Source organism: Biomphalaria glabrata, chromosome 5, assembly GCF_947242115.1.
Source record: "Biomphalaria glabrata chromosome 5, xgBioGlab47.1, whole genome shotgun sequence".
NCBI lineage: Eukaryota > Metazoa > Mollusca > Gastropoda > Planorbidae > Biomphalaria > Biomphalaria glabrata.
In genome coordinates this window covers 9,926,861-9,949,893 of record NC_074715.1, presented here as the reverse complement: position 1 = coordinate 9,949,893, position 23,033 = coordinate 9,926,861, and the positions used below count along the sequence as shown (strand labels likewise).

The following is a 23,033-nucleotide window of genomic DNA, read 5'->3' as shown; positions in this document are numbered from 1 at the left end:
ATCGTCGAACAAAGCCTGGAATACCAACAAAGTTGTTGATCGAGTTCGTAGATTAAAAAAAGAAGTTTGATAGCTCTGGAAAAAAGCAATTAAGCATCTCGCAACAATTTGTCCAGTTCCAGTGACATATCTAAGAAAAATTAAGCATTTGTCTCACAACAGACGGTGGAACTCTTCAACGCCGAGACGGATATGAGATTAGGGTTTTTCTTATCCCCATTTCTCTTTCTTGTAGCCATCCACGATGTCATTACATAGGCTTCATTTGGGTTTCCATGGCGTAAACCAAACCCAGTTGGATTTTGCAGGCAACATACCATTACTTTGAAATACAATTAAAAGTATACAAGAGATGAAGGATAAAAACGCCCTCAAAGTTATACATATAGAGTGCAGGTTATCTAGTACCCCCATCAACATTGGTCATGCAGATCTTGATCAAATAGTAAAGTTAACCTATTTAGGTAGTGTTATCACAACAAATAAAGATACATATCATGGGGTTGCATGTCGGATAAGTAAGCAGGAGCCGTCTTTCAAAAAGGGCAGCCTATCAGAACAAACAAATCAATTAGCCTGGAGATAAAAATCCACCAATTCAATATAATTATTGTCCCAACGGCCACCAACGCTTCGAGACGTGGAAGGTTGAAAAGAGGCTGAGCAGAGATGACTGAGAAGGATCCTATGAATAACATACTGAGATAATGTTACCAATAGAGACTTTTTTTCTAAGGAAAGTGGTGACTGAGCGTCGATTGACATTTGCTAGACATATCATAAGACAAGACGAGACACGTTTACCAAAGTCAACCTTGACATAAAAGCCGAAAAGAGGAACGCAAAAACACGACGGTCCACGATAATCATGGCGTCACACCTTTTTAGAAGGAAAGTGGCTGTGAAAGTCGCCTTAGACTGATTTCCGTGGAGAGAGCTTGCAGCCCTATGCGTCGAATGGTGCGCTAGGGCATTATGTCTATGTGTTTCTCAACATTTTACAATACAAAAATGTTACATTAGCCACTCAACTGATCAGATAAGATGTTTGAGCGATTGCCTATTGAGCTCACTCAGAGTTGTCCGGGGCGAAGTCTAGGGCGACAAGCGTTTTTCTACATTTCTGAGCTTCAGAGACTCTTTCTCCTGACGTCTACTATGTATTATTTTTCTCATAATTGGAAGATTAAAAATCAAATAGAATTAAATTAAATAATAACTGAGAGATGTTCAAGGTAGTAATTTTTATTTTCCGCCTTGGGTGTCACCCCCTTGGTCGATGCAACCGGTGCGGCCCGCATCCCCCGCAACCCCGCAGAGACGCCACTGCTTAAGCCTACAACATTTATGTTAGCAGCTCTGTATTAATTAAATTATTATTATTATTATTATTATTAATAGTGTCTAGCCCGAAGTTATATATTTTGTTTTTCTTTATATATATATATATATATATATATATATTTTGCTCTTGCATATATCTGCAGACTTACTCTACGCATTAAAGTTAACTTTCATAGACACAGACAACCAGACTGCAGTTTTAACATCCAAAGAAAAATATATAATCAAAGATAACGTTGTCGATATCCATATTGCAATACAAAAGTTTTATGTGCGACGTATAATATTAGAAGGGGAAGCAATACAAAGAATGTGCTCTCTGTGGATTATTAAAGGTATCTATTTTTAAACTTTGTATTGATGTGTGGTAATTAAAATGCAGTAGATTAACAAGTATGTGTAAGCACTAATGTACTTTTAAAAACAAAAGTCACAAATATAAAAATAGAAATAATCAAATTATAATAAATTAATAAAGAGAATTATTTTTATGAGAACTTCTCACATCGTAACGCCATTATAGCATAGAATAGAAAATGAAGATGTAATCGAATAATAATAATAAACAATACCACGCTAAATAATTAAATGTACTGCACATGTATTTGATTTGGAATCATTTGTTAAAATTGCAAATATACTCTTTATATGTATAAAAAAAACAGACAAAAGTGGTGGCCATTATTTTTTTTTATTTATTTATTTCATTTAAATAAATCTGATACATTTAAACCAAAAAAAAATAAGCTAAGTGTTCCGATAAATTCTACAAAATCTAATTTCATCTAAACGCATATATTTATAATACATCTTAATAGGTAAATAGATTTTTAAGTGTGGTCGAGAGGCTAAGAACGCTTGAACTTGGCTTGACTTGACTACCTATGAAGGGGGCTCAAGGTTCGACACCCGACTCGATCAAAGTAGTGTTTACTGAGCGCCTAAAAGCAGCACGGAAAACCTTCTCCCAGATATCCTCCCCCCCCCCACCACACACACACACTGGTCCACAAATGAGATTGAACCCTAGAGCTCAGAGCATGCTATAAGCTTGAAAGTAGCGCTATATGAAAGCTGTAATTATTATTATTACGTTAATTTACTATAACTAATATGTAGGCCAGAACGTGGCAACAAAACAGAGTGTGTACTACAGTACATCAGATATAGTGGGAATCGACACAAGCCTTCCCAAGTCTCTCCAAGCCACTGATGAAGTAAATACATGTAACAGAAACGACAATGGAGTCGTTGGCGCTACCTGGCAGCTAGTGCTGAAAACTCCGTTTGTTATCAAACAACTTGACATCAATGTTAACGACACGGTTGGTAAGTGTACTTGTCATTGTATAAAGCTTCTATCAAGTCACTCTGTTTGTCTTGTCTGTCTGGTAAAAAAAAAATGAGTACACGTTATTAATCCCAAACCTAATCTGGAATCAAGTTAAAAATGTGCACAATTATTTCTTACAGGGCCGGCCTTAGGCAAACTACATTGCCTAGGGCCTCCAATTACTTAAGGCCGGCCCTGTTTATTGTACCTGAAAAAAAAAATCAATATAAATAACCAATAAGTTAATTAATTAGATGTAATTATATATTTTTTTTTTTTGGTATCAAACAAATGAAAGAAATAGTACTTGGCAGTGGTAATACTTAAGTTCAAAACTAAACTCTCCATCATAGTACCAAGCCTAACACCTTAAAACCAAAAATATCTTAGATTTAGCGATATCTTTAAATCACAGAACTTTCATCGACGACATCCGTACCGAAATTTTAATCTAATTACTACATTTATGTACTGACGTACCGTTAAACGGGGCAACAGTGATAGATAGCCATATTTTTTTTTTTTGCATTTTTATGTAAAAGACATCACAATCTTTTAGATCCTTCATCTCTTAAACCCCCTCTATACCCCATTTGCATGTCATAAACTTTGCTGCATCTTTAAGATAATTTAGCAATTAACTATGTTTGCCTTATGAATTAAAAAATCAGAAAAACTAAACAAAAGTAAAGTTTCCATATCAGAACTGGCGATCTAAAGTGCAGATGATGCAAATCTGTTTCCGTGGGCCTAGCTAGGTTAACGAGGGTTACGTGTGGCCTGAGCAACGACCAACCGCGATTAACTTTCACTAATGTCAGTTACCCATTAGAGCTGGGTGGACTCAGAAGCACCCTTAAAGATCCAAGAATAAAAAAAAAAAAAAGTCCACACCTGGACTCGAACCTGGGACTTCATGTTCGGAAGTAGAGTGTTTTTCCAATCAGCCACCCTGCCATGTAGGTAACTAATGGTCGGGGACAATTTATAGCTAAACCAGTGAACGTTGTGATTCTCAATTTATCATTTTTTTTTGTATTTCAGGAGACTTCAGATATTTCAGAACAAAACAATTTGATAACTTCAATGATTTGTATAGTGCTTACACTTCGCCTATTCAGCCCTCAAGTAATTACTATGGTCTTGTCTTTTCGTATACTAGACCAACTAAAGTATTTACATTTTCAGTGATTAACTCAGGGACTAATACAAGTTTAACACTTTTACTGTGTGAAGTATATGCTTATGCAGGTTAGTGCTTTTTTTTTTTTTTTTTTTTTTTTTTTTTTTTTTTTTTACAAAAAAAAAAAAAAAAAAAAAATTGATGTGCGCTTTTTTAAGCCGAATTTTTTACTCCAGAAAGTGAATATCTGCTATTAATTTTACACACTGGATATAAACATATATTAGTAGTCTAAAAGTCAATCTGCAGTATTTTAATTTTTAAAAATTTAACAAAGTATATACAATACTATCTGATGGCTAACATTTTAAAGTTAGCAAAGTTTAAAAACAACGGCTACTTTTTATCTTTTGAAAAAATGTTTTTTTTTAATTAAATGTGTAAAAATTGTGTTTTGTCAAACTGAAAAGTTCTAAAGATCTTGGGGAGAAATTGATGTAAATAAACTTAATTCAGATATATTAAAAATAAAGATAAAATTTAATAAAGATTTTAATGTAAAAATAATATATATTAGAGTCTATTAATAAAGCAATGTCTAATTCTTTTTGCCCACGTGTTTTATATTTGTCTTGATTTACGTACTTCTTTTAATGAGATGAGATTGAAAGCCTTACAACGTTTTTCTAAAAAAAATTTTTAGTAGAGACAACTAGCATATGTCACGTGATTTGAGAAACTTAATTTCTATTTGTTTTAAAGACATCTTGACAGGGAGCCTAAAAATAGAACAAAACTATTTCTATAGTTCTAGATATTGGATTATTTCAGATTGCTTTGAGGGAACATGGGGTGTACAGTGTCAATACCCATGCAATAAAAGCTGCTCTGACATGTGCCGCTTTGACGATGGTCTGTGCAATGATGGTTGCTTCGGATATAGTGACCCACCAAGATGCTCAAAAGGTAAGCAAAAAGTGTCATTCAATATAGAAAGAGGGAAGGCTCTTCAGCACCATTGTAAAGTTAACACTACATTATGGAGCAGAATTCTGGAGAACAACCATCACCACCATGAAAGAAATCATGGTATTGATTAATACTTAGTTCCCCCTTTCAGACCTTGTGGTCTGTACGACGACCAACGATTGACTTAGATCACGTTAAAAAAAAATCCCAGTCTTCACCAGAATTCGAACCTGGAAGCCCCAGGTTTGGGAACCAAGCGCCTTAAAGCTCAGTCACCATGACTCATCAATATATTCCTCATGAAAATTATTATGTTTAGGTGGCAAGACAGAATTTCGAATGTGGAACGGTGGTAAAAGAACAAAGCAGCAGCTGATTATAGTTGACAAGCTAGAGATATATAGACAACATGCTATACAAGATTGCACCCCACACTACAAGGCGAACCCTTACCTAAAACCCCCAAGGAAAGAGGAAGAGGGTTGGTTACACCCATGAATGAATGCACAATTATCTAAGCGAGTAACACCCAACTTTTTTTTTATATATCTGAAGTATTAATTTAACTTAGTGTTATAAAATGATAAAGAATGAGTGTGAGATAAATAAAGTTTACAAACTATTTACCACACATACAGAGTGAGTAGAAATAAGTCATTATTTGTTGCTCACTTTAAATACAACAAAATTTGTGAATAAACAAATCTCCATAAAAATGTATTTTTTAAGCTTTTTTAAACATTTGTGCTCTTTTATCTCACTAGCATGTGAATCTGGAACCTGGGGTTTAAACTGTGCCAAGAAGTGCAGCAGCAAATGTTTCTATTCATCGTGTGACCGAATAACTGGAGCCTGTGATATAGGTTGTCATGGATACAGTAATCCACCAGACTGTACTCTGGGTAATCGTAAAGTGTTGATATTAAGATTGACAACAACGATATAGTTTTCAGCTTTTACTTTTCTTAATTTTACATTCTCATATATATATATATATTGTTACAGCTTTTCTATTATATATCTTATAACTCGGTAAAAACTAACTTAGGTCTCGATCCGTCTAGATGTCCCTGGTTTATCTGTATTTACTAATAAACAAGTAACACTCGATCAAACACAGAAACTTTAATAATATTTACGGCATGTATCACACAAGCTGGACTTCCGCTGACAACTAACTCACTTCCGGTCATTCGCGCAGAGTGTAAAAATGGATTATACATACATACACACATTCATCTGTGACATCTTGCCCCACCTAAAATTTTATTCAATTTTTACAAAGATATCTAAATGACATGATTATAAAACAAATATAAAACATTAAAACACAATACAACAAAAATGTTCATTTGATGGGCCACAAAGGCTCTGGGTAAGCCACACAGGCGTTTTTGTAGTCAAACAGACTTTACCATTGTCACAAAGACTTTGACGTAGTCACACAGATTTCAATGTAGTCACACAGACTTCAATGTAATAGGCACACAGTCTATATTTAAGACACACAATCTTAGTATAAGACACAAAGTCTTAGTTGAAGACACACAGTGTTATAAGATGTAGACACACAGTCTTTGTTGTAGACAGAAAGTCTACCATCATGCAACAAAGTCTAAACTATTAATACACAAAGTCTTTGATCAAGCAACACATGCTTGTAAGAAGCCACGTAGGCTTATATCTATGATAAGCGGACAGAATGTCCGCTACGACGTTTCCTTGACCTGGAATATGCTGCACTTCGAACTGAAAGTCCTGAAGCATCAGGGCCCAGCGAGTTACCCTGGAATTCACCGACTTACGTGTGTTTAAACAGCGTAAGGGTGCGTGATCTGTGCGGAGTACGAATGTTCTGCCCAACAGGTATCTGGCCAACTTGGTTACTGCCCAAACAACTGCCAAGCACTCTCGTTCTACTGTGCTGTATCGTTGTTCTGCTGAAGACAACTTTCTACTGACGTACATAACGGGATGTAAAATGCCCTGTGATTCCTGTGCTAAGCATACCCCAATAGCAACAGCAGATGCATCAGTAGCTAGTATGAATTCTTTCTGGCAGTCAGGTAAACAAAGGATTGGTTCCTCAGCAAATGCCTTTTTTATCTTCTGCAGCGACACTTCATAGACATGTGACCATCTGATCACGTTGGGTGCTCAGCAAAATCTGCTATAAACCTTCGATAGAAGGAATTACGGACCTGTCTCTTGGTTGTTGGCTGACGAAGATTCATAATCCGTTGTCGTAGTTCAGGTTGCGGTTTCAGTGAGTGTCCTCCAATTGCAAATCCTAGATAGGAAATGTTCTTGCAACCAATCTCCTCTTTAGATGGTCTCACGGTTAAATCAGTTCTCCTCAATGTATCTAGAACCATTTCTAGATGTTGTAGGTCAGCGGTTCTCAACCTTTTAGGCTCGGCGACCCCTTTTTACCATCCCGCACTCTGCCACGACCCCCCCCCCCCAGCAATAGAAGAATAGACAAAATCATTCCTTATTTTCGATGGTCTTAGGCGACCCCTGGCAAATCGTCAATCGACCCCCAAAGGGGTCGCGACCCACAGGTTAAGAACCCCTGTTGTAGGTGATCTGACCAAGTAATGTCATGAATGCAGATGTCGTCTAGGTAGCACAGTACATGGGGTAGATTAGACAACACCTTTCTCATCATTCTGCTGAACGTTGCTGGTGCGTTGCCTAGCCTAAAACTCATGACATTAAATTGAAACAAACCAAAAGGACTACTAAACGTTGTGAGTGGTTTAGCTTTATCTACCAAAGTTATCTGCCAATACCCACGGGTCAGGTTTAACTTTGTAAAACATGTTGAGTCTGCCATTTGAGGTAACAAGTCTTCAGGATTGGTTTATGGTTCCGTATCAAGTACAGTAACTTTGTTAAGCTTCCTGTAGTCAACACATATTCTTACTGCACCTGATTTTTTTCTAGCTACCACCATATGTGCTGTGTATGGTGACTGTGTTGGTGATATAATATCGAACTTAAGCATCAATTGAATCTCTTCCACTTCCTTCATATACCCTAAAGGTACTGGATACGGTTTCTGTTTCAAGGGTTCAGAGTCTTTGAGAACGATGTCCTGTTTAATTGCTGCAGTTCTCCCTGGTACATCAGTCAATATATCATCATACCCAGATAGTACTTCCTTCGCTTGCTTCTTTTGCTCTACTGATAGTGACGCTTCAATTTTGCAATCTCTTCAAGTTTCTGCTTGCTTTAAAGTCAATACCAATAGTATTGGACCAGTCAATTCATTTTTGTCCTTCTCTGGTTCATTAACTATCGCAAAACAAACTACTTCATCACCAGTGTTAGCATTACTTTCCTGTGACTTTCCACCAAACTATCTTAACTCTCTTTAATGGCACGGCCTCTGGCCAACGTGTACATAGGTCAGCTATCGTAAGGATGTATCTGTATCCTCTTTTAGACATAGCTGCTGTCCGCAAGTGCTCGATTTTGAATCTCTTTTAGCCGTGGACTGTGGATTATCTCAGATATCAAGTGTATATCCGGCGGTCATTGGATACATCTTATGCCTTGTTTGAACGCCGCCTTGTGTCAGATGCTATTTTGCTAGGTTGTTGTGTTTTTTAAGAGCTCACGATATTTCTAGATACCAGTGCTCTCACCAAAATGACATACGACCGTCCACATTCTAGATACGTGCCCTACCCAGCGTGGCTGTCAAACTATACTCAGTCCTACGTGTATTATAGCAAAATAAATATACATCATGTTTAAATGTTTTTACACATTCGTAATTTTTTTTAATCTCTAGCGTGCGGACATGGAACCTGGGGAATAAACTGTACCAAGACATGCAGCAATTATTGTTTTAACTCATCGTGTGACAGAATAACTGGAGTCTGTGACAAAGGATGTCTTGGATACAGTGATCATCCTGACTGTACCATAGGTAGGATTACAAGTAACACAAAAATTAATACTTTGAAATAAAAGTTCAAAGTTATTTTAAGCTATCTATCTATCTATCTATACATAGATCTATCTTTCTATCTATCTATTTTTTTTGCCTTTCTGTTTATAAACTTTATATATATATATATATCTACCTATCTACCTATCCATATATCTACCTATTTATCTAAAAATCTCTCTCTCTCTCTCTATCTCTTTCTCTCTCTCTCTCTCTCTCTCTCTATGTATATATATATATAAGTATATAAATATATATATATATATATATATATATATATATATATATATATATATATATATATATATATATAGATAGATATAGATATAGGTAGATAGAAATAGATAGATAGCTAGATAGATAAATAGATAGATTCTTCTTCTTCTTCTTCTTCTAGCCAGCTTTATTGCTGCTGAGCTGTGAGCTCTTTTGCAGACTGTGCCAAGGAAAAAAAGTGTGCTGTTTTCTTCAGTTGTTCAGCACTGCCGTACAGGGTGTTGGTTAAGTTGGGCTGTAGTGGAAGTAGGGTCTGCCTAAGGTGGATTAGGGAGGGGCATTCAAAGAGGATATGGTTTACGGTTTCAGAGGGGTGGGTGCAGTGTCTGCAAAGGGGTAGTTGTGTGGAGTTTATTTTGTAGATAGATAGATAGATAGCTAGATAGCTAGATAGATAGATAGATAGATAGATAGATAGATAGATAGCTAGATAGCTAGATAGATAGATAGATAGATAGATAGCTAGATAGCTAGATAGATAGATAGATAGATAGATAGATAGATAGATAGATAGATAGCTAGATAGATAGATAGATAGATAGATAGATAGATAGATAGATAGATAGATAGATAGATAGCTAGATAGATAGATAGATAGATAGATAGATAGAGGAAAGCAAAGCGCTTTACTACTCAGCCATAGCATCTACATAGTTTATGTAAGGGAACTAATTCTAAGACGACTTGTGAATCCAAAAATATATTTGATTTCTTCTTTATTGTGAAACTAGATCCAGATTTTTTGGTTCAGAATAAAATATTTTTCTTTATACTCACCACACCCGTCTCGTGTAATGTTAGTTACTTTCAATAGTCTTCAAATACAAAACATAGTCTAATAAAAGTATTCAGAAAGACACAAAGATAAAGGCACATTCCTCGTTCCATAAGCTAGGACAAATCAGTACAATTACTACATATTACTCGGACCTATTAGAGCATGGAATGGGTTGCCTGAGCTAGCCAGGAAAACCAGTGACTTATCAGAATCTAGGTCATTGGTTAATATGCACGACTAAATGCATGACGCGTAGGACGTAATCTTCTTTTTTGAAGTTACGTCTGTATTATATAAGATAAGAAGATAAGACATCCTGTGGTTCTGTTAATCAGTTTCTCTGTTTAATGTTTTAATCACACACAACTTTAAACAGTTTATACATAAGTAGGATTATTGACTATTTTCTTTGCGATTTTTTTTTCGCTGTCTAGCATGTACCGCTGGTTCATGGGGAGTTAACTGCACCAATAAATGCAGCGACAGTTGTGTTGAACTATCATGTGACAGTAAGACTGGATTCTGTGACAGAGGATGTAATGGTTCTGACGGTTCATCCAGCTGTAATTTAAGTAAGTTTACCCAACAAAAAATACTTAAAAAAAAAACAACTTCTATTAAGTGTTTCTTTAGATCAGTCTTTCAATTAAATTTGTAATAAATTTCAGACAACAATCTATAAAGGGAACTAATTCAGCTTATGCTACCACTTTAGCCAATAACTATTTGTTTCTCTTGAAAACGGTACGAATTTCAGAAAAAAAATCTAGGAAGGGGAACTAAATCAGCTTATACCACAATTTCAGTCAAGTACTATTTATTTCGCTTGTCTGTCTGCCAGTCTGTGTGGTAAAAGTGTGTACACGTTTTTTCTCCCGTACCCATTCCTCTTAACACAATTAGTCGTTGGCATAGACATAACATGAATGAATTAAAAGGGACCAATCAGTTAATTTAATACTGTTCATACATTATTCTCTTTGATACCAACAATGAAAACCAATCCTTACGTATACACAGATATGGCTAAATGTATGGGTTTAGTCCCCTTAAATAATTTTTAAAGCCATTTCTCCCTTACTCATTGTCCGATCAAGTTGAAACTTTAAACAATTCTTTATTGTACCAAAAAAAGCATGAATCAATAAACAACAAGGTTACAAAAGTTAGTTTGTGTGGAAACACAAACTCAAAATCGGCCCCCGAAGAGGTCCACCCAGGTAGGCTTCAATATTTTCAGAAAGAACATCCAAATGAAATTATATCAAAGACAAATGAGAGATAAGAATGGAGAAAGAAGGTTAACAGATCTTGTGTAGTGCCCCAACGGTCCCGCAGATCAAAGGATAGGTGAAAGTGAATGTAAAGTTAGATGTGAACCTGGCCTAACTAGTTCCCCTTTTAGACCTTGTGGTCTATAGGGCAGATGATGTAAAGTTCATCTTTTTTTTGTGGCCTACGGTTAGCGAGGGTGTCATGTAGCCAGCACAACGACCAACCGCCTATACTTTTCCCTACTAATGTCAGGTACCCATTAGAGATAAGTGGACTCAGAGGCGCCCAAAGATTCCAAAGTTGAAAATCCCAGTCTTCACCAGGATTCGAACCCGGGACCCTCGGTTCGGAAAGCAAAGCGTTTTACCGCTCAGCCACCGCGCCTCCCCTGGCCTAACTGATGTCTTATAATTGATCTAATTGTTTTGAAACGGCTCAATCTCTTATTCGAATCCGAAAAAAAAAAAAAAAAAAAATCCGCAATAAAATAATGTTCAGAAAAATGAAGTTCATAAGATTACTATTCATTTTAAATTAGGTTTAACTTATAATGCATACTAATTAGCTTTTCCTCTTTAAAAAAACTGCTTGCATAACTGATTTTAAAAATGAGATTTTTCGCTTTCAGAAAAAAAAAGTAGCCGTTGCATCAGAACATTGAATGGTCTAAAATATTGTGATGTCGGATTTTCAATATCTTTTCTAGTTTACGAGATCTAAACGGGACGGACACCAGACGGACAGACGGACAGACATTTTGCACACAACTAATAGCGTCTTTTTCACTTTCGGGGGCCGCTAAAAATACTTAATTAGTCAATTAATTAATGGATTTAATTATTTTGTTTGATATCAGATAGGAGAAATAGCTTGAAAATTATTGATAGTAATCGTTTTTAGGGCGGAGTTTTTTGACTTTAGATAAGTTATGTTTTTTCTTAAAGTATGTTTTATATTTTTATTTTTGTTTATTTTTGTTTTTTGATTTTGTTATTAAATGACAGAAGTTTTATTTCTATTTCACAGAATTTAAGAATAGTGAAAGTGTTTCACAACAGACCATTATAGCTAGTGCAGTATCAGCATCAGCAGTACTAATAGCTATTATAATTTGTATCATAGTCTTGAAAGTCAGAGGTATGCGTTTGTAAAGTAGATGAACTAATTTTTTTTATTAAGTAAAGCCGTATATTTTATAAACCCATAATATGTTAAATAGCAACACAATACATATCTTAACAGTAATGAAGAATACCAGAGTGGAACTATTGACGCCATGGCGTTGCGTTTTTTCAATTCAACATTTACACCACCAAAACAAGAAGCTCTCCTGACGCTAAGATGGTTAGTTGCCATTATTTCTTCATGATGACCTTTAACCTGCATATAAACATGAGCAAAAGATGGAAGAAATCCGCTAGGATAAATATTGGAGTTAAAAAAAAATAAAACAACAACAGAAAACGTCAAGATAATTTCGCTATTTGTAGTGCGAATTTGAGAAAAAATAGTTTTATATTTGTAGCTCAAACAGAAGTGTGTTCAGCACCCCTCAATATAATTAACACCAAACACTTAAATTATCGACACACAAATAGACCCGACTCTGGAAAAGTGATGCATACATGTTACATATTTATTACAACTCTAGGGACCAACATGTTGAATAAGAAACGATGGTGAGAAATAGAATGATATTTGTTTCAGCAGTTGGCTTCACATTGATGTTTACGTTTACAGCTTGGTTGCTACCTACTCAGTCGAGCTTCAATATCTATAGATAATTCTCTACGTAGCCCAACTGTGCGGCACCCTCGATGAAAAAGTCATGGGAATATAACTCATTAATCTCTACAAGTCAGACCAGAGTTACCCAACGTAACTTTCGCGGTGACAGAGCGCGGGTTAGAAAAAAAATTAGGGGAGGGGGAAAGAACAAGTAATCTTCTCTGTATAAATAATTCTCTACGTCACCCAACCAAGCCGGACACCACGCACTCACGCCGACTCTCTAACTCTCATTCCGCCCCTCCTGCCCGCACCCGCGCCTTCCTTGTTCTCCGGGCATGCGCACACAGACGTTTGCCCAAACCCACCCCATTTGGACGACTGTGTTCAGGAAGTGTTCACCCGTCACTAAATAGCGGCGTACGCTACACCGCGGGTCGACAAGCTCAGTGTATTTATATTGTCCGATCGTTACATGGAGAGATACACAATTAAAATAGAGTCATTGTCTGTCTACTATATGCATAACTTGTGTCGGCTTTGTAGAAATTGCATGCGTATGTGTGTGTGGGGGGGGGGCGAGGGACGGAGCTGTGCAAAGCATTTGACTGTTGACCTATTGCTGACCTCTTCACATGAATGCCACAGTTCAGAAAAAAAAAAGTATTCGAGATCTGTATGGTCCAGTGATTTATTCACTTGGCACTGTGTCACTGTTTGGCGGAATTGACCAATTAGAGGGTCTATACTTCATGCCCTGGTCAATGCAGTCCCTTATATCGTTTTATTTAAATCCCCAATTTATTTCATTCGAAATATGTGCTACCTTTATATCTGTAATAAGAATGCATCATTTACTGTATCAGCACATATATTCTCATTTGTTTTTAGCTGTAGAATATGAATCGCGTACACCCGTACCTCTCCCTTTTTCTCTCACACACACACACAAACACACACACACAGAGACATAAGACGTAATTCAATTGCCTGAGGTATGACCAGAGCATAAAGGATCAACTCTGTCTGTCTCTAAAGTGGATAGTGAATATAAATATGTCAACCTGTCAAGATAGTAACCAACAACAGAGAAACAGATCCAAGAAGTTAGAGACGGACTTCGTAAAAACAAAATACATTTTTTAAAATTCGTTCATAAATGAAGCATGACTGAAAAGAAAGGCACCCTAATAAGTGGATGGACAACTGGTCAGAGAAGGGCCTGTCTTAGTCATAGACAAAGTAGGCAGCCGAATAGGACCTCCGATTAGTGAGAGCCTCGCACAGGACTAAAAATATTTTTTTTAGAGAAGAAATATCAAAACTTGTCCCTTTACTATTAATAGTCACTAGGGTTTAAATAAATTGCGTATTTATTTTTTTTTTGCTATTTATCTTTTATTTCAACTAGGGTCACTAAATTTATTTCTCCTATGGCCTCCATATATTTAAGGCCAGCCCTAGTCAGGGCTATACAATTTTAAAACATTAAGAGATGATTTAATAAACATTCATGTTCAACTGTAAACTTAGATCTATATCTTCAATGTTTACTGTTTCTTGTAGCATCCCATTTAAATGGTATACAACCTTAAGGTTCACATTCACCTTGACCTAATCCCTTAGTCTGTTGAACCGTTGGGGGCAACAAACAAGATTTGTCGACCTCATTCTCCATTTTTCTCTGTCCTGTAATATGGCTATTGGATTTAATGTCAATGAAAATTTAAATAGTCCTATGAAATAAATGTGTCTATGTATAAAAACTTATATTAAAGTCTGTATATTTTTTAGTCATAAAAAAAATTGATTTAGATAATTATGTTTAATATAATTTTTTTTTTGCAGGAGCGTTATGTTTTAGAAAAGTGTAAGTTGCTAAAATTGTTTAAAATTTATAGTATTAAAAAATAGTTTAGTAACAGTATTCTCAATTCTGTTGGTCCTGTCAATTAATATTTTAATTAACGATATGGTCTTGCTATTCACTATCATTTCGTAAAGTTGCTTCGTCTGTTATTTTATTGCATGCATTTTTATGTTGGATTCCTAGTCGTTTTGGCTTCGAGTAATTATTCTTAATTGAATTATTTATATTACTCTAATTGTATGTATACATTAAAGAAATAACCTAATGAATGTCAACATAACTAGTGTACGTAAACAAAAATGTACGAAATATGTAAATAATCTAGATCAGTGTTTCACAAACTTTCACCTTAAGAAAACATTTCACACATTCTAAGATCACTGTGACGAGATGTCAATTAGTTGATATTGGGCGCGTTTATTTAAGTCTAGGGGAAATTTTATTACTTTATATCCCGCTCACATATAAGATTTTGTACAGGCACACCGCAACTAACAGTAAGAACAGACCAATATTATAAGTTCATAAATAAAAATAATTTAATGAATGAAAGTTTACAAAAGAAAATGATCAAATAAAATTATAATTAAGAAATGAAATGAAGGTGCTAATATCTAACATAATTGCTCATCATGGATTGCTAATTGGTGAATGATTGGAAGAGAAGAATGTTCCTATGTCTGGCTACTTATTTTCTTAGCTGCTAGACCTTGGGTCGTCTTCTGGCGGTCGTAGGACTGGCACTCAGAAGGATGAGTCATCCGGCTCTGTCTTAGGACGTCGGCTCGGGGTAATCTCTATGCTGTAGGCAAGCTGACTCTAGCGTGAGGCCTCTGCCTGTTTATCAGTAGAGAGGGTTGGTGCTGCAGACTAAGTTGGACGATCTCTCAGCTGTGATCTTTAGCTCGTAGAGAGCCGTGCTAACTCAACACCAGTTTATCTTCTGCTGCGAAGGTTGCTTTAATCTGTCGGCATTAGGCAATAGCTATTGGGCAGTGGACAGTTTGGGCCGGGTACTGGGCAGATGATACTGGGCAGTATAAGGCACTGTGGACACTGGGCAATATTTTAAGGCCGAGGACAGTAGGCAATGCCTTCTTGCTAACAGGTATATAATTGGGGGGGGGGGGGTATCTGGTGTGGTCTGCTTCGGTTACAGCTTTGGGTGTAGATCTGGTAGTTATAGCAGTCGGGTGTAGCAATCGTGTGTAGCAATCAGGGGTAGCAACCAGGCTGGGGATAAGACAGACAATTAGGAACCTCCTAAAGGCATTGAGTAGGGATTCCCATATGCCTTGCAATCATTCAGATGTAGGCATTGGTATCAATCCCAATGAGGCATTTAAGACAATCATGTATAAAATCTTAAAGCATGCGTATAACTCAATAGCAAACAAAATACAAGTAAGATAACCACAGTAAATGTGTCATCATATAATGTAGGATGATACTAGTCAAGATTCATCCATTAAATTTGATTACGGCGATAAGTAATCAGTTATAGTAAGACGGGGAATGAGCATTGTATCCTAAAGGATAAGATGAAAATAAAATTCTAGGGATCGAGATACAATGATAAGGGTTTGATATAATTAATCAAAATGAAACTCGTCCAAGGAACTATAAGTCCACAAGCGTGTGAGACATAATAATATGTACGAGGGATATAATAGAAATGTGAAATGATTAATTTCACATGGGCTCTGTAAGTTTAGAGCACTGTGATCTAAGTTCTTAGACAGTACTTAGATTCACGAAAGGTTATTGTTTACATCAATCACAAAGATACTGGAATGGATGAAACATAACAAATTAAATACAATAACTATAGTTTCAAATGTAGACAACCATAGCGGCATTAATAATACTGTATGAAGATATAGTATCGACATAAAATAGTACAAGATACATACATAATAAAGTCATAATGTAATGACGGGGAACGTGGTTATGTACTCACACCTTCCTATAAGATAAAATAAGTATAGTAAAATGTTTACACTCACCCGTTTGTCCCTAATGAAACCTCACTAATAAACTTCCTAACAGGGGAGACTGAATGAATTATAGCGGGCCTAACTTGGAATGCTTTGGTCTCTCTCTCTATATATAGATGGGACTTTTCGTTTAACGGGTGGGGAAGAAAGCTAGCTGATTTTCTCACATGTATCGATGTACCGGAGATGTCAGGCGTCAGGTCAGATTTATGGTCAATATTCGTTGCCTACTGTGAGAGTAAAGTCTTAAGCGAATATGTATCTGTCCAGCCCGAGTGCAATGCTATTCTTAGAGCGATGTGTATCCTGCGGGGGGGGGGGGGGGGGGGGAGATAGGTGTGAAAAGTTATTAGGCCGCAGCGTGAAGGGACTATTGTGTGCGGTCACCTGCACAGCAGTCAAAATTAAAAGTTAGCCCTAGAGAGGCTAGTTAATGTATTATGTGAAGATTCGTCCCGTGAGAAACGGTGCGAGGGGGGATAAATCCTACAAGAAATTAGCTGTGGGTGGACAAGAAAATAATTGTTTAAGTTAAAAGTTAAAGTTTCTCACGGTTTGCTGGGGAAAAACTCAAATGAATTTTTGCATGCAAGTTTCGTATCGTCACAATCACTTTATATAATTGTAATAGAGATCAATTCACGTGGTGGCCTACTAGTTATACATTTTCCAGTTGTACAATACACTAGGGTTCCGATTAACATAGTTTGGGAAACATCTAGATCTATATTTAACGGAGATAATCAGTACGTAATAGTGCGAATGCATGTATCGTAAGTTATTATCAAAATTAAAAATCCCAGTCTTCACTGGGTTTCGAACCCGGGACCTCGGTTCGGAAGCTAAACCTCCCATTACTTATCTATGACTAAAATATATTCTCTAATATAGATCTAAAGCCTGGTGTAATCTTTAAGACATGAAACAAGCAGTGCAGTAGTCATTTAGCATTGACAGCAGACATGCCCATTTCCTCCTCTAGGATGGCTGCCTGGTCGAGCGGTATGCGCGCTGAACTATCGTTTGGTCGTCTTAATGGTACAAGTTAATAAATGTAGTAGACTTTAGTAATAAAATATAACTCTAGTTTTAACAGAATTTATATTACTACAAAAATACGTCCAAACAATCTGGCATTCAGTGTATTAAATTAAACATAAAGATAAGAGAGTCAAAAACCATGTCTGTATAGTATGGCTTGAATACACTGAATGACTACACAACACACATTTCGTGAACACATTCTTACGGACGAGTTACAAGCACATGTAAACATAAGAACGACAACCGGTACAGAATATAATTTTCATAACACTGGAGTCATCTGTCTTACCTAAAACCGCTGACAACAATACCGCTTAACTTGCATCATTCACAACCAATAGTTAACCTCTTCCCACCGTCAACATTGAAACATTAACACGCACTCCATAACACGCTGCATGAGCAATTGATGTCACGAAGAACATTTGACAATCTAGATCGCTTTCGTCCGGAATTCTCGTAGAGAAAATACAAAACAATTTTATACAATACATATATATATATATATCTTAACCTTCTTTTCTTTATAAAGCTCATTACGCAAGGATACTGTTACGTTATACAATGCACAAAATGTGTTAGATTGAATTTAGCAAAATTAACATGAATTGAAAATAGGTCTATATCATTTTCAGTTTTTATAACTTAAATGTATTAAATGTATTGGTCGTGCGGTTTGCGCGCTGGATTGTCGTTCGGATTTATCGACGGTCGAGGGTTCAAACCCTGCCCGCTCCCATCCCCCGTCGTCCTGCGGGAGGTTTGGACTAGGAAGTAAACTATCTTCAACTCTGAAGGAACATCCGAAACATGTAAAACATTTTACAAACATTTTTTACAAAAAAATAATAATGTATTTACTTACAGAAGTAGAACACCTGAGCCTACAGTAAAGCCAGAAGGTATGGAACTTTGAACATATTTAATGAATAAAATAATCTTTTTTTTCTAAATTTTGTAATATGTTTATAACTTTTTTTATTATTCTATAATAACAACAACGTGTACGAAATATGTATATATCTTCTAGAGAACTTTGACAATGCTGGCTATATAGACATCGATGATTATAGACTGGCTAATGGTTCACACAGTAAGTAACTTTGACTAATTGTTAGCGTATGTTTTGTACTGTCTGTACTGTTATTTATCATGCATATATCTTTTTAAAAATTCATACTTCATTTTAACAAAAGTAGTAAGAAAGTTACGAAAACATTTGAAAAATAACACAGATAAAGTCGGTTAATTGTGAATCATGGGTAAATCAAATTTGGCGCTAATTCAGACCGAATCGTTAATACCAAACAAGTTCAATCATATCAATCAGTCAAGCTGGTTATTTGGGGGAAAATGCGTTTTTTTGGATATTAAAGTATTCTAGAAAAATTAAGTTTGCTTCCTTACCTATGAGTACAATGTGGCTTGCGCGATGAAAATGTATTAAAGTGAGGGAGATTTGCGCTGCATCAGCCTCACTCTCTCCCCCTTGCCAACTGGATCCAGTGGCAGAACAGAGTCCAGACAACTGGAGCTGGTTTGGGGTGCAGTGGATGACCAGTGTGCTCTACATATCTCACAGTGCTCCAAAACGTTCCAAGGCGTTTGCTAGGTGACGCCTGATGGCCCTGGTAGTCCAATTCGACTTGAGCGCCATGCAGCCGCAACTAGACTTCACATGCTGGTGTGGACAGAGACATAGTTTCACCAAATTCTAGCTCTGGCTAACCCTCACCTGGTTTGGCCCGTCAGTTGAGACGGTTTGCCGGGGTGTGCCCGTAGCCGCATGCAGACAACTGCTTGGAGCCACAGGTGAGAGCTGGGCTCTGAGTGAAGACCAAGGTCAATAAGCTGCTCAGAGAGCCCGACTGCCTAGTTGACAGAGGTACTACTCCTCCTACAGAACCCCATACACCCCCTATGAGTACTATGAGTACAATGTTTCACATGACTACGCGAAAGCAAGACAGTGAGATAGAGAATAAGACAGCGAGCCAGTTATACACAAAATGTGAGAAATAAAAAGAAAGAGAGTGAAATCAAGTTTAGTTTGGTGAAACATAAATTAAAAAGAGATGTCTTATTATATTTGGGTATAATATGAGCGTGCATGGGCGTATGCATAAAGAAGTTTGTTTTGATGACCTGAAAGTATGTCGACGTAACAGAGGTGTCCCAAGGAATCGCTATAAAGACCAGCCTTGGTGCAAATTAGCTTTAGCTGACAAATATATGGCACCTGGTTGAATGTGGCTTCAAAATGCTACAGCTGGAGGTCACTTATAAAAGCTGCTGGATACACATTTTAGGCCTAAAGAAATTCCACTGCCTAGGACAGACTTAGAGGTCGAAAAGTTAATCTAAATCCATCCCTGGCGGACAACGGTCATGTCTGTTTTGAATGTAGAAAAATATGTAGGTCACAGCTGGGGCTGTGAAGTCACTGGAATTAAAGCATTCCTCATAAATCGGCGGACTCAAAGACAAGCCTTGTATATGTATTATATATATTATATATACATATCTTTATCATATATTCAAATATACCCAATATAGGCTTATATATTATACATTTTACATTGTTTGTCTAATCTCTTCAAAGTTTATGACAAGTTGGCAAAGCCTACATTTAAAGAGTTCAGTTATGGATAACATACCAGGTAATGTTTGTATTACATTTTTAATATGTTTTTGATTAATACAAAATTAAATTTAAATAAAAAAGCATCAAAATAAATTTTCGAAATGTGTACTCTAAAATGTAAATTACAATAATCTGCATTTTGTTATTTTTAATTTCAAAGCCTCTATCAACTTACTCTGTCTGTATGTCAGTTTGGTAAAAAGGTTTTACATGTTATTTCTCCCACAGCCACTGTCGGATCAAGATGAAATTTTTCTTTTACCTAACAATACAAGAATTAATTTAAAAAAAAAAGTAATTAATTATTTTGTTTAGTACCTTGAACAAGGGAAATTAAGTTTAGTTGACTGAAGTGTTGATTGAGTAAGTCCCCCTTATGATCGCCGCTCTAAATTGTAATAAACAATATATAACTTTTCAATTTCCTCTAGTCATAAGTACCTCACTAGTAGAGTGGTTAGCACGTCGGTTCAAGGAGGTATGAGACACGAGTTCGAAATCAGGCAGTTCCTTTTGTTTTCTTCTTTTAAATGCTTTTAAAACTAATTGCGCTAAAATCTACCCAGATATCCTTTCTTTCACCCCCCCCCACCGCCATTTTCCAGACTGGTCCTGATAAGTGATAGCATTCTTGGGCATTTTCGGTGTCTAATGCAGATAAACCAAACGGAGGCAACACTCAACGTAGTCCACTAAAATCGGGGAAGGGCCGAACAATCAATATAAGTTAGACGACGCTGATACTGAACTAGAAGTTTAATAGCATGAAGGGAACCATCGAATGTTCCTACGTTCAAAAACAAGCTTCCTATCTCTATGGCGTCCTGGAAGTAGTCTGGTTACATCGGCTGATATTTCGCTCTGCCTAAAAAAAACTTGCCTTGTTTTTACTAGTCACGTCATTGTCACTAAGTTAAAACGTCCCTATTTCCGAAATAAGTAAATAATTCCCAATCGTGCCATAACAAGATCAGAGCGCATTGAGAAATCTAAAAACAAGACATAGCGACATAGCGCTAGAGAAAAACAATTGGTAAATCAATATGTCAAAAAAAAAAAAAAAAAGAAAAGAAAAAGAATACACATAAATAAAATGTCAATATTAATCGAAAAAAATCGATCAATATTAAGCTTAAAATGCTTATGCTCCTTATATATTAAAGACCTAAATTTACTTTCTGGAAAAATCTCAATAAAACGTTTTATGTTTAACTTATTATTATTTTTTAAAACCAAATTTAAACTCACTCTATCTGTCTGTCGGTCTGATGAAAAGTTTGTACTAGTAATTTCTCCAATTACAATCTCGGAACAAAGCTGAAATGTTGCACAATTATTTCTTTTACCTGACAAAACAAGAATCAATAAAAAAAACAGCAACAATTAGCTAATAGACTATTTGCAATTAATTATTTTGTTTGGTATCTCAAACAAAGAAAACACATAGCACTTGTCTGAAGTGGTGCTATGAGAAGTAATCCTCATAACTTAATGGTTTTAAAAAAACCTAAGAATTGAAAGCAAGTTAATGAGTTCATGCAATAAACAAATAATTAAACTTTGAGATCACTTTATCTTTCTTCTCATGTCTCTATTTCAGAGGATCCATAACAAAAGCCATATTTATATACAACGTGAAGTGGCCGTTCAAATCGATCACAATATGGAAGGAAGTCTTACAAAAAAGAAAAATATTTATTGTGTTATTGTACTTAAATTACGACTGGACTAAAAGTGATTATCGAATTAAAAAATATTTGATCATTATCAAAACCAGTACAGGATTTTCTAACTAGAGCCAGCACTTTCTTGTAAGCCCCCAATAAAATATATTAGAGTGTTTTTTTTTAATAATTATGGTTTTAAGTTAAATATTTATTGTTGCACTATTTTTATATTTCTTAATTTTCATCAGCTTTTACCATCAGTATCCAAATATCAAATGTCATAGAGCCTTGCGGAAGAGAGAGAAACAAATAGATAGATAGATAGATAGATAGATAGATAGATAGATAGATAGATAGATAGATAGATAGATAGATAGATAGATAGATAGATAGATAGATAGATAGATAGATAGATAGATAGATAGGTAGGTAGGTAGGTAGGTAGGTAGGTAGGTAGGTAGATAGATAGATAGATAGATAGATAGATAGATAGATAGATAGATAGATAGGAATTGATTCTAATTTGTGAAAATATCTATTATCTCCTTAAATTTAAAAAAAAAATATATATATAATTTGCAATGTTGCTGTCACAGGTTGAAATGTATATACTATATATTTACTGTTTTTATTTAAAAGAATTTTTTTATTAAGTAATCTTAAAGTTGGTCGTAAGTAATAGATAAAAATAAAACTCAGACAAACCTAAATAGAGTTTTCGTATTTCATTTATTATTATTATATTAATGTTGAGAAATCAATACGAATTATGTGACATTTATAACAACAAATCTTTGTATTTTAGATTTCAAATCTTAACTCAATTATGACTAATTACCTTGCAGAAAGATCTTTGCGAGCCATATATTGTGCTTTATTTTTTTTATTGAGTTAATACAGTGGTTTTATTCTTGGACGAAGTAGTTTTCAACTCTGATGACAAGTTAGCGTGGGGGATACTTACTTTCCAAGTATGAGGTGTTTGTGTTGGGTTAATTTTTTCTGAGACTTTTGGTTTTTTAAT

General features: G+C 35.7%; 1 protein-coding gene across 1 annotated transcript in view; it reads left to right on the top strand.

Moving 5' to 3' along the window:
• Positions 1-22,691, top strand: part of LOC106062654 (uncharacterized) — a 31,798-nt gene extending 9,107 nt beyond the window's left edge. Inside the window, exons 5-17 of the mRNA XM_056029092.1 lie at positions 1,488-1,679; positions 2,464-2,673; positions 3,722-3,928; positions 4,632-4,766; positions 5,534-5,671; positions 8,572-8,709; positions 10,219-10,356; positions 12,086-12,196; positions 14,636-14,657; positions 18,566-18,600; positions 18,729-18,791; positions 20,301-20,358; positions 21,943-22,691. Coding sequence (XP_055885067.1) covers positions 1,488-1,679; positions 2,464-2,673; positions 3,722-3,928; positions 4,632-4,766; positions 5,534-5,671; positions 8,572-8,709; positions 10,219-10,356; positions 12,086-12,196; positions 14,636-14,657; positions 18,566-18,600; positions 18,729-18,791; positions 20,301-20,350 — 1,439 coding nt within the window. The 3' untranslated portion in view covers positions 20,351-20,358; positions 21,943-22,691. The remainder of the gene's footprint in view (positions 1-1,487; positions 1,680-2,463; positions 2,674-3,721; positions 3,929-4,631; positions 4,767-5,533; positions 5,672-8,571; positions 8,710-10,218; positions 10,357-12,085; positions 12,197-14,635; positions 14,658-18,565; positions 18,601-18,728; positions 18,792-20,300; positions 20,359-21,942) is intronic.
• Positions 22,692-23,033: the final 342 nt, after the last annotated feature.